Source organism: Myotis daubentonii, chromosome 17, assembly GCF_963259705.1.
Source record: "Myotis daubentonii chromosome 17, mMyoDau2.1, whole genome shotgun sequence".
Taxonomy (NCBI): domain Eukaryota; kingdom Metazoa; phylum Chordata; class Mammalia; order Chiroptera; family Vespertilionidae; genus Myotis; species Myotis daubentonii.
Genome location: NC_081856.1, coordinates 39,988,287 through 40,000,785, shown reverse-complemented (window position 1 = coordinate 40,000,785; position 12,499 = coordinate 39,988,287). Strand labels below are relative to the sequence as shown.

The window sequence follows — 12,499 nt, the reverse complement described above, 5'->3', positions numbered from 1 at the left end:
GAACTTCGACTTACCTTGTGGCTTTTGGGTCCCAAATCACAATGTCAGCATCTGATCCTACAGCTATTCTCCCTTTCCTTGGATAGAGATTAAAGATCTTAGCTGCATTTGTGCTGGTAACCGCCACGAATCGGTTTTCATCCATTTTGCCGCTGTGCTGTAAAACCATTCAAGGAAAAAAATGCATCTGTTCTAATGATCCATAGTTAAGAATCTCCTGTCAATCAAACTTGTATCTCTTGGAACCAAATAGAATTGCATCTAAGTTCTTATGTTGTGGAGCCAAACACACCTCATAATGATAAATGATGGGAATGATGGGGTAGCATATGGAAGCCCAAAGATAACTGTTCAAAAATACATCAGCTTAAAAAAAAAAATACAGCCACTGTGTTTTTTCACCATTCTCAGATTCGCATAGACAATAGCAAAATGTTAGGAATGGTATTTCTAATTCTCGTTTGAAGTTCACCACCACCACCTACTACATTTATTTATTGCAGACCCAAGATGTATGAGTCATCATGAAGACATTAGATGGAGTGTTATAGAGTTAAGGTAAGACAGACTTTTAAATCAGGTGACAACACTTTTTGGAAGAGAAAGGATCAGCTCAAGAATTTCAATTTTGTGCAATTAACTTTACATGAACCAAAAATTATGGACAGTCTGTTACAAAAGACTTTTAAATGGACAGACATTAGAGGTCTGTGACCCCATTAAAGTTACTTTTTTAATGTTGAGAGTTTATCTCTACATACATTTATATGGTAAAAGCATCTTTAGATTTATTTCATTATCAAAGGGTCCCTGTCTTAAAAAAAAATTACTATGTCCTGAAAGTAATATTACCATAAGTAAATTGTCTGAATGTTTCACAAAATAACATTGATTATTGCATCATACTAAGAAATATCCAGTTACTTGCAAACCATTGACATACTTGGGAAACGTGATTGATTATGAAAATCTGCTGTAATAAAGATACCCATTGTAATAACACAAGTTCAAAGAGAAAGGTTGGAATGTTATCAAGAAAATCTAAGAAAAGAGAAAGAGAAGAGAAGTCATCTGGGATGGTTAGAGTCAGGGAAGAGAGCAAGGGGGGCAAAGAAGACCATTGCTAGATCGAGATGCTTTCAAGATCCTTACATGTATATTAATTGTTCAACTCTCATCCTAAAAGTAATGAAGAAAATTAAAGGGTGTTAGAAGAGTAGCACGAACAGACCTCCATTTCTGAAGGGTGACTCCCGTACTGGAGTACAGAATAGATTGTAGCAAGCCAGGCTGGGGGCAAGGACACCAGCTGTGGAGACCACTGCAGTGGGCCTCAAACTAGAGTGGTAGACATGAAGATGGACATGAGAAGGCATTTTGGAAACAAAACTGACAGTACCTGTTAGTTAGAGTTAGAAGTGAGTGGTGTTTGTAGGGGATTCTGACGCCTGAGACATGATTAATGTGTCATCTAAGGGAGGGTCTCCAGGAGATGGGCAAGAACGCACAATAATGGGGACCTCAGGTCTAACCAGCCAGGTGTCCCCTGCTGATCTTTGCCACTACACATGGCAACTGGCTAGACAGGTTAACGTGTGAACCATTAGCCATTTGATTCTTCTCCATCCTCAGGGAGAAATTTTTAAGTGATGGGGATTTAAAAACTCTTTGTCTAGACTTTAAATTATGACTTATGTGCCCTCATACAGCTGTTTTTAAAATATTACATCCTTGCCCTAACCGGTTTGGCTCAGTGGATAGAGCGTCAGCCTGCGGACTGAAAGGTTCCAGGTTCGATTCCGGCCAAGGGCATGTACCTTGGTTGCGGGCACATCCCCAGTAGGGGGTGTGCAAGAGGCAGCTGATTGATGTTTCTCTCTCATCTATGTTTCTATCTCTCTCTCCCTCTTCCTTCCTCTCTGAAATCAATAAAAATATATTTAAAAAAAACAAAACACAGGCAGGATCTTGTGAAACTCACCACGCCTTTTTCCCATATGATTGACATCCGGTCCTCAACACCGTTCACCCCGTTGGGAATCTTAGTAAAATCATCCTTCCCGAGAGCTTTCTGGCAGGTGTTGAACGTGCAGTTGTCAGTCCCCGTTGTGGTCAGATCACCACTGTAACAGAAAACCCCCCAGAGGATGGGGGTGAGTAGACAGAACGGGTCAGGAGGAAACCACCACAACCTTCCCTAGTCTCCTGACTCCCTTCGCAACTGAGTGTCAGAAAACTGCAGTGGGAAAAGAGTAGTTTTTTTCAAGGACATATTTCACCCACTCCGATCCCTGCTGTAGGAGGAACTTTTGGAGAATACTCTTACAAGAAGCACAATGATATGTTCTAAGCTCGGTTCCATCACTTACGGGTTCTGTGATTACAAGTTTGTCCGATGCTCAGTTTCTCATCTAGAAATTGATAATTATATGAGCTTGATGACAGTTATTTCAAGATCATTGGCAATAATGAAAGTAAAGGTTCCTAGTGAGGAAGGTACTACCCAAGATGGACCATGGGGAGCCACATGAGCAGAGGCAGGTCCTCTGGGGCAGGCCCCTGGACAAATGGGAACGTTGCGATGAGTGGAGACATGACATTGGTGGACGATGTTGATGTCAGCAGTGACAGGAATCCTGCTTTGACTTCTGAATAACTTTGGGGATGTAGACGTGTGAAGGAGGGAAGAGGCTGAAAGGAAAGGGCAAGTGAACTCTTATATCGTCTGTTGTGAGAAGTTCTCTGTTAACTTGGATATGAGGATCTGTGAATGGGGAGTGTCAGGATATCCATGAAGGATGCAATTCTCACAAAAACATCATAATGTCCCCGAATGTAGTGTCTCTGAAAATAGTTCTGATGGCCTTTCATGAGGATAACCTACTCACAGGGAGGATTTTGCTTTTCCACCCCCTAGAGTGGTTCAGCCCTTGATTGTAACCTATTATACCTGTACAACAGGTACATCTGGTTCCCAGGTTATATCACCATAGGAAAAAAGTCAAGAATATTCTGTAGGATAAAAATAAAGCATAATGAAGAGACCTGGCTCTAGGCAACAAGAGACAGAAAAGACAATGAAAAAAGTCAGAAGAGAATAAAATTTCAGTAAAAATGATCTGATTTCTCTGTGTCCAGGAGAGAGATTTTGACACTATTTCATCACATAATTAAGCCAATGCTCTTTGGTCTCCAGATGAAGGACAGTCCCAGAGCCTGTCAGGTCAAGTAGAACAGAATACTGGGAAGTCAATGGAAGGTCCAGATGGTAAAAAAAAAATCTCTGCTCAAACCCAAAACTCATCAAACACCTTTTTGGCAAAAACACTTCACAGTCATCTGCTCAATTATTACTTAGCCAATAGATTCATGAGGTAGTCAGGAGTTGAAGGGTCTGGTCTCAAGGGAGGCCCCATAACGTAGTGGGCTGCGTGGAGCCATTCTTTATTCCAGTAGTGAGTGCCATCTGTGCCCAGACTTGCTGCTATGGGTTCTCCATACACCACCTTCCCTGGAAAGTTAAAAGGAAGCATTCAGCACCTTACCGTGTTCTTAAAAGAAACCAACTGACAGACATGTAAATATTCGTCTCTCCCGTCTTCGTAAAGGATAATATGAATCCTAAACCTTTAGTGAGCAGGATTTAAAAATAAAAACTACTTTTTTAATGGAGCATTTACCATGTCCCAGCCAATGTGCATTGTATATTATGGCAATGGTTGTACCCACTCACTGATATCAGACTTGGCCACGTGGATGACTTTGGCCAATTAAATAGGAATGGCAGCACCATGTGCTGCTTCCAAGCAGGAGTTGTTAAAACCACAGCAAGCCCTAGCTGGTTTGGCTCAGTGGATAGAGCATTGGCCTGCGGACTGAAGGGTCCCAGGTTCGATTCTGGTCAAGGGCACATGCCCAGGTTGCGGGCTTGATCCCCAGTGGGGGGCCTGCGGGAAGCAGCCAATCAATGATTCTTTCTCATAGTTGATGTTTCTCTCTCTCTCTCTCTCTCTCTCTCTCTCTCTCTCTCTCTCTCTCTTCCTCTCTGAAATCAATGGAAATATATTTTTAAAAAAACAACAATAACCACAGTGAGCCACGCCATCCCCATCCCCTCTGTCGTGAGACCAGCAGAGGCTGCTCCATGAGTTGTGTTTCAGGTGGCAGAGAATAGGGAGCAGAGGTGGAGCCAGCCCGCGATGGACATGTGTATGAATGAGAAACGAAATCACTGTCGTTGTAAGCCAATAGTGCTTTAGGTTCATTTGTTACTGCAGTATAACCTAGCAAAAGCTGACTGATACATGTGCCATTCTAATGGAATCGTCTCAAAACCCTACATAGGAAATACTATTATCTCAATTAAAAGATGAGGATAGAGTTTATGGGGTTAAATGATTTCTCTATAGTTGCATTACATGCACTTGATATTGATGGAGAGCAGGAGGTAGGATTTGGGTCCAGGCATTTTGACTCCAGGGGTCCTAACTGCTATGCTATGCTACCCCGATGACAATTATCCTCTGGTCATATGGAGTTCAACCCCAGAGTTTCTCTGCTGCAAATAAATTGGTAACCTTTTCACACCCTTAAGGAAAAAAAGCTCCCTCTAAACACATATTAAGTGAAAGAACACAGATAAAATTGTAGCCAGAAATGCATATTTAAAAAATCATGCAAATGAGGCCATCAAAGCACACAATGTTAGAAAAGTTAATAGTGCAAGGGAATTTGAATTTAAAATCAGAATCCTTACCTCTGATGAGCATTTGTCAGAATAATAGATTCTCTAGCACCCACCTGGTCATATCCAAGCAGTCATAAAGGAGAGCGCCTAGTAAAGAGATGTTGGCCTACCAAGTTAGCCCACTCCAGCTCATCGGAGGCCAGGTTTGAGTTAAAATCCTGCTGTATACGGGAAATTAACTGCTTTCCTCAGGGAGCACTGACAGTGGATGGCCACCAGCTGCCCGAGTCATCTTAAATTGGAAAGTAGCACCCTATTATCTCACAGATCATTTCTCCCTCAAACTGGCCACTGTCCTCCAGCTAACCTAGGAGTAACGAAAAACCAGGAAAGCAAGGCTTATGAACGTTACTTCCTACGTCACCGAGTATCAGACCTTGGTCAATAAAAGTTACCCCCCAGGGACTTAGCCGCTGCTAACACACACACACAGTAGGTGATCCCACCCCTCTCCTGTTGGTCACTGTCCGAGGCCCAGGAAAGGGGAAATACCATTAGCATCTCTTTTGGTGTCTGAAACAAGCAATCGTTTTTAATATAAACTAAGAGCTAACGTGCTATTTTCTGGAGAGGTTACAGGATGGACACACTGCTTTATTTGCAGGTATGAAGAGATCTCTCTGTTCCGAGAGGACTTCTTACAGATGTGTGGACAATGAGAAACTCAGGGACTTGATCAGCAATCACTTTGTAAGTTGCCAACTCGGGAGTCCCCATGGTGCTTCCTCATAGAGGAAGGGTCCTGGCCACTTGTTCTGTTCAATCATTTGGGCCATCAAGGTGATAAGGGAATACTGTTCCAAAAGTTCTACAGTTGTAATAGCGCTCGGGAAGTACTCAAAGTGTCAGCATCTACCAGGAGTCTGCCAGGACTGTTTTGAAACCAGAGAATAGCTGATTTCCTCGGAAGGGCTTAGCTCCTTTAAAATGTGACCGCCGCTCTTTCGTATCCAACAAGCTCTTTGTTAGCTGGGCTATTTTCAACAGTCTCTCCATTAAGCATCTGGAAATATCAAAAAACTGGGAACTGAAAGCGTAAACATTCCCAACTGCTCTTCCCCTATTTTACAATGGTTCTAGACATTTTCAAAGGACTGAACAGCATGCAAGAAATAAAAGGGGGAAAGCGAACAAGGGGCCTGGATAAGCCATAAATTGGAAAATCAAACTAAGCAATTTAGCATAATTGTGGGTTCTGTTAGATTTGGGCTAAAAATAAAGTCATAGCAAAGATAGCTAACCTATGTATAGCACTCTATAGTTTGCAAATATAGCTTGAGGGTCATGTATCTCATTTGACCTTCATGGCAACCCTCATGCTGTTTGACAATACTAAACTGATGCTCAATAAGACTAACTAAAGTGCCCAAGACACTAGGGTAGTAAGTGGTTCACCAGAATTAGAACCCTAGCATTCCGCTAGCATATCATGTATATGCACTATGTTACTAGGAAACGTGCCATTTTTCATTTCTTGGTAAAGAGCGTGTGTTTTTATTTTTTTAATGTTTTCTTTCTCATTATTGTTCTTTTTTTAATTGAATTTATTGGGGTGACATTGGTTAATAAAACCATACAGGTTTCAACTGTACAACTTCATAACATATCACCTATCTGCACACTGCATGGTGCACTCACCACCCAAAGTCAAGTCTCCTTCCACCACCATTTATCCCCTTTGCCCTCTCCACCTCCCCCCACTCCCACCTCCCTTCCCCCCTGCTAATCACCTTACTGTTGTCTGTGTCTGGTTGTTTTTGTTTTTATTTTTTGCTTAATCCCTTCATCCTTTTCACCCAGCCCCCCAACCCTTCTACCCTCTGACAACTGTCAGGCTGTTCTATGTATCTATGACTCTGCTTCTATTTTGTTGGTTTATTTTGTTCATTAGATTCCACATATAAGTGAAATCATATGGTGTTTTTCCTTCTCTGATTGGCTTATTTCACTTAGCATGATACCCAGGTCCATCCATTTTGTTGCAAAGGGTGATATTTCCTTCTTCTTTATGGCTGCGTAGTATTCCCTTGTGTAAATGTACCACAGCTTTTTTATCCACTCATCTGCTGATGGGCACTTGGGCTGCTTCCCAATCTTGGCTATTGCATATAACACTAAGAACATGTATTTTTAAAGGTTGAAGTCAACCACAAGCTATTTGTGGATGTGGCTGAGCAATTTTCCAATTTCACTTTCCGGTTTCACTTACGACTCTTAGCAGGTTGGTCGTGAAAAGTGCTGTACCTGTCCCATCCGGTACCTCCGGATCACATTCGAGACCAGGTGGCTCCAACAGCTCTTGGGACATGGTACATCTTCACCATTAATGTCCTTCCCCCTATCCCGGCAAGTTTCCCATTATGTTGTAGCCTGTCTACCCATACATGCTCTCTCCTTGTTTGTCCATCTTTTGGCTCAAAACCAAAAAAGACTCTGCACTTATGATGCAATCTCACACTTACAGCAGTTTTTCCCTCTGAGGGATTCTAAAGATTTTCAAATAATGAAACATGTCAAAGCAGTCTAAACTCCCTCCTGACCAGATAACCCATGAATTAGGTGAAAGCGATGGAGCAGACGTTTACACCTTGTCTGGATTTGGGAGCGGCACTTAATCAAGTCGCGGAGACACTGGCGTAGGTGCCAGGAGTGGAAGCATTGGCTACCAAGCAGACATCCAAACGCAGTTGTAAAAATAGCTGTTCCTAGCTAGAAGGGTTTGTTTTGATTTAAAATATCACATTTACAAAGGAAGACGATAACTGAGAAGGGAAATACACAGAAGGTCACACAGGTTTAGGTTCAAACCCTGATGTTGCTACTTGTTCGCTGGTGACCTTGTGCAAGACGGGTCCTTGCTCGTAGTCCCCGTTTTCTCATCTATGAACTGGGATCCCAATGTCCCTCTGCTGTGGCAATTTTGTGAGGCTCAAATAAATTCATGTATAGGAAAGTATCTAGCATCTTCCTGCGACCCTGGAGTCACTTCATGACTTGAACTGAACCGTGTCCCTTGCCAAAATTCCAATGCTAAAGGCCTACCCCCTAGTATCTCAGAATGTGACTGTATTTGGAGGTAGGGCCCTTTACAGAGTAATTATATTAAAATGAGGTCATTAGTGTGAGTCTTAATCCAATATGACTGGGGTCCTTATAAGAAGAGGAAATTTGGACATAGACACTATGTGAAGACAAAAGCAGGGAGGGGAGAGACAGAGAGAGAAACATCGATGTGAGAGACACACTCGATTGGTTACCACCACATGTGCCCCAACCAGGGGCCAAGGATCAAGTCTGCGGCCAAGGTATGTGCCCTTGACCAGAATCAAACCTGTAACCCTTCGGTATGCGGGCCGATGCTCTAACACTGGCCCAAACCGGCCAGGGCTGATTTGGTGTTCTTTATGTCCAACCCTCCCCTACTCCCTTTCAGATCCTGTTTGATCACATGCCTTGATCACATGCCAGGGGTGTGAAATCTTTCATGATGATTTACTCTGAGAGATCTGCTACCTCTTCGACAACTGTGCATTAGAGTATTCTCACCAATACTTTTGAGATAAGTCTGACTCAACTAGAACATTTGGGGTGACATTTTAAATATTCCCTATTTATAATCCCTTTGGAAAGGAATTTAGCAACATCCAAAATGCACATATGCATTTACTTTTACAACCTGCTGTCCCACTTCTAGAATTTTGTGGGAGGCAGAAAAGTGGCACCCCAGAGACGTCCATATCCTAATCCCCATAACCTGTGAACACGTTACCCTACATGCAAAGGGGACTTCACAGTTGTGATGTGATTATGCACCTTGAGACAGAGAAATAATCCTGGACTAATCAAGCGTGCCCAAGGCCACCCAGGGGTCCTTAAAGTAGGGGAGAGAGGCAGAAGAGGCGATTGGAACAATGCAGTGTTCCCACCCACCTTGCTGGCTTTGAGGACAGAGAAAGGGGACATGAAACAAGGAATCCGTTTTGTCTCTACAAGCTAAAAGGGCAGGGAAGGGATTCCCCCTAGAGCCCCAGAAGGCCTGCTGACACCTTGGTTTTAGCCCAGCGAGACCAGGCTCCTGGCCTCTAGAATTATCAGCTAATGAGATTGTGTTGCTCTAAGCCACTAAGTTTGTGGTAGTTAGTACGGCAATAGGAAACTAATTCACCTTCCACAAATATGAAATAGCATATGCATAAGCCCATCACTGTGGTCCTATTTGTAACAACTTAAAGTCTGGACACAATCCAAAGAGCCATCATTAGGGACTGGCTGAACAAATACAGTGGCATATTCTGCCCCTATAAATTAGTATGAGGGAAGTCTCTATATCTAACATTAGCTGACTTTTAGGACATATTTTTAGTAGGAAAAAAGTATGGTACAGAACACTGTGTATAGTATTTTATCTTTTATGTAGGAAAGAAGGAAAAGTAAAAATATACACATATTCTTTTTTTCATCAAGAGAAAAATTATAAAGATAGGCTAGAAATAAATTAATAAAAACAATCACTTTGATGAGGACATATTTTTAACATATAATTTTGTGTTTTACATATTAAAACATAAAGTTTAAAATAATTTAAAATAAAATTAAATGTTCATACTTGAGTTGTCTATCTAGGATTTACATTCTAAAACCTTCCCTAGACTTTTACTCAGCTCCTGATGGAATTCTATCCCAGAGCAAATTAAATACCCAAGATCAAGAAACTGTTTCCTGACAGATCTGTCAAAATTGCAGCTTGCTGGAGGGTTAAGATCGCAATTTCTGCTGAATTTACTGTTTTTTTGAATCATATTCTGACATTATGGATCTGATTGACAGGCTGGAATGGTACACGACTTAAAGCAAATAATCATAGAACAACCCATTTCATAAGGTTAGCAACAGTGCCATCTGGTGGCTATAACTTTAAAATTGCAGTACTTTCTTTTTTGAAGTGTGCTCTTCTAACTGAAATTACATTATATGTGGGGGAGAAGGGGAGCAACCAGAAATGGTTGGTAGTAAGACCTTATTAACTTATGTGTGATATCAAATTAATTCTTAACACAAAATATTAATGGATTACATTTTAAAAAATCCTCACCCAAGGATATATTGCTTTTTAGAGAGAGGGGTAAGGAGAGAGAGAGAGAGAGAGAGAGAGAGAGAGAGAGAGAGAGAGAGAGAGAGAGAGAGAGATCCCTTGCTTCCCATACACACCCTGACTGGGGGTCAAACCCACAACCCCTGATGGGTAATCGAACCCGCAACCTTTCGGTGTACAGGATGATGCTCCAAACAACTGAGCCCCCCAACCAGGATGATAGATTACATTTTAAGAATGCATTTCAGTGGCACAAAATCCTTACTGAACCTTCATGCAACAAGATGCAATTTTGAAAAATTTATAGGTGTCCCCCCAAAATGTTTACACACACTGAGTAATTATAAAGGCAGTGCTTACTAAAATACATTTCCTTTTCAAAATTGACCCATCCGCTGTTAAAGTGTATTTACATTTTAGTGTCTATTTTCATAGTTTTTATAATCCATATTATAAAAATGCAGCCAGATTCAGTTTAAACAAACAAACAGCCAGGATGATTTATAAGACTATATCTGATTATTTAGGTTTCTAAAAGTGAAATGATAGAAACGACTAGCATGTCTCAGGAGGGTCTGAAGCCACTGAATAAAATGCACCTAATTTGGTTTCATCCTTCCTTAACCAGTACTGGCAAATGAATGAGATTATTTCTCTACCTAATTCTTATCAATAATAGGAGATTTTTTCTCTCTCTCTTTTTTGTATGACTATTTACATATTAAATTGAACTACAGAACTGAGACAGCCCTGGCCAGTGTTGCTAAGTGGTTAGAGTGCTGGCCGGTGCACCAAAGGGTTATGGGTCTGATTTCCAGTCAAGGGCACATACCTGGGTTACAGGTTCATCCTTGGCCCTGGTCAGGGAGCATGTGGGAGGCGCAACCAATCTATGTGTCCCTCTCACATAGATGTTTCTCTCTCTCTCTCCCTCCTTCCCTCCCTTCTACTCTCTCTAAAAAAACCAATGGGAAAAATATTCTCAGGTGAGGATTAACAAAACAAAACAAAAAGACCTGAGACAATTTGGGGTAAAAATAACTTCGGTTTTAAAATTGTAGCATAATTGTCATAAAAATACAATTTGGATAAGTGTTTCAATTGCACCAACACCCAACTTGTTATGAGACAAATCAATGCAATTCAAAAAATAGTTGCTGAGACCTGCTTCTGCGTGCCCTGCACTATGCCGATTCGGGCACTGGGAGGAAAAGTGGAGGCAGATGCCTAAGAGACAGAGAAGCTTCCTGAAGTTAGCTGGAGAGTTTGCATTTAGCCATCAGATTCGAAAATGGGCTAATAGTGGTGTTAAGGGTGGGACTTGTGGCTAAAGGAAATGTCTAGAGCAGTGATTCTCAACCTTCCTAATGCCAGACCCTTTAATATAGTTCCTCATGTTGTGGTGACCCCCAATTTCATTGTTACAAATTGAACATAATTAAAGCATAGTGATTAATCACAAAAACAATATGTAATTATATATGTGTTTTCCGATGGTCTTAGGCGACCCCTGTGAAAGGGTCGTTCGACCCCCAAAGGGGTCGCGACCCACAGGTTGAGAACCGCTGGTCTAGAGGTCCCAAGGATGACGAAGAAATAACCTGAAGGGAGAGAAGCAGTCATGAAGGTGAGCGAAAGGGAGAACAAAAATAGACATGCAGGGAGGAAGGTTAGGGAGGAAGAGCAGTTGTGGAAACTCATGCGCAACTTTCTCGCAAGCAGAAGAGAGCTGGCAGGCGTTTCACCTCACGCGTTAGCTAATGCGGAGCCATGAGTGAGTTACCATCTCTCCTGGCATCCGCGATCACCTTTGCTGCAGACTTGCTCATCACGTGCACGATGTACAGGGGGCAGTTGACGGCGCTGGCGATGGTGATGGCTCTCAGCGTGGCCTCTGCCTCCACAGCTTCTGGGCGGCACAGCTCGTGGCCCTCGGGGCCTGTGATCCCCAAGGCCAGCATCTTCTTTGCTCCCTAAAAGGCAGCAGGAACACACACATGGACAGGGAAGGTTTACTAATAACAAATGCCGTTAGGTTATTGTGAAAGAAATACACTGGCAGGCTTTTAGATCTGTTAGGTGTGTGTGTGTGTGTGTGTGTGTGTGTGTGTGTGTGTGTGCGCGCGATGCATGCGCGTGCATTTGGTAAAGATAAACTTAATTCTCTGATATGCTACTTTTCACATACATATTTGACAATTAAATTATTTTGATAGAAAAGGTGAAAAAGATATGAGATTACGTCTAATCATTCTTTGAAAAGCAGTGTTTATATTTAAGACTTATTGGTTACAGTGGTTCTCAATCTTCTGGGCCTTTAAATACAGTTCCTCATGTTGTGACCCAACCATAAAATTATTTTCGTTGCTACTTCATAACTGTCATGTTGCTACTGTTATGAATCGTAATGTAAATATCTGATATGCAGGATGGTCTTAGGCGAGCCCTGTGAAAGGGTCATTCGACCGCCAAAGGGGTCGCGACCCACAGGTTGAGAACCGCTGGTTTAGAACAAACAAAATAAAACAAAAATATGCTAATCCCCAATATTAGATCCTTGCTGAAATGACTCATGGTATTATATTAAGTAGTTAATTCTACTTTAAAAAATATGTTTTTATTGCTTTCATAGAGGAAGGGAGAGAGAGTGAGAGAGAAAC

At 41.9% G+C, this 12,499-nt stretch overlaps 1 protein-coding gene across 4 annotated transcripts in view; it reads right to left on the bottom strand.

The window, feature by feature from the left end:
• DPYS (dihydropyrimidinase) overlaps nucleotides 1–12,499 on the bottom strand; it is a 73,271-nt gene that overhangs the window by 40,586 nt on the left and 20,186 nt on the right. For 2 of the 4 annotated variants that reach the window (XM_059671938.1, XM_059671936.1), the window contains exons 4-7: nucleotides 11,623–11,812; nucleotides 3,355–3,511; nucleotides 1,982–2,123; nucleotides 15–157 (exon numbers count right to left, since the gene is read on the bottom strand). In XM_059671938.1, coding sequence (XP_059527921.1) covers nucleotides 15–157; nucleotides 1,982–2,123; nucleotides 3,355–3,511; nucleotides 11,623–11,812 — 632 coding nt within the window. Of the gene's footprint in view, nucleotides 1–14; nucleotides 158–1,231; nucleotides 1,339–1,981; nucleotides 2,124–3,354; nucleotides 3,512–11,622; nucleotides 11,813–12,499 lie in introns of all 4 variants that reach the window. The other 2 variants (XM_059671939.1, XM_059671937.1) reach the window with 2 other exon arrangements.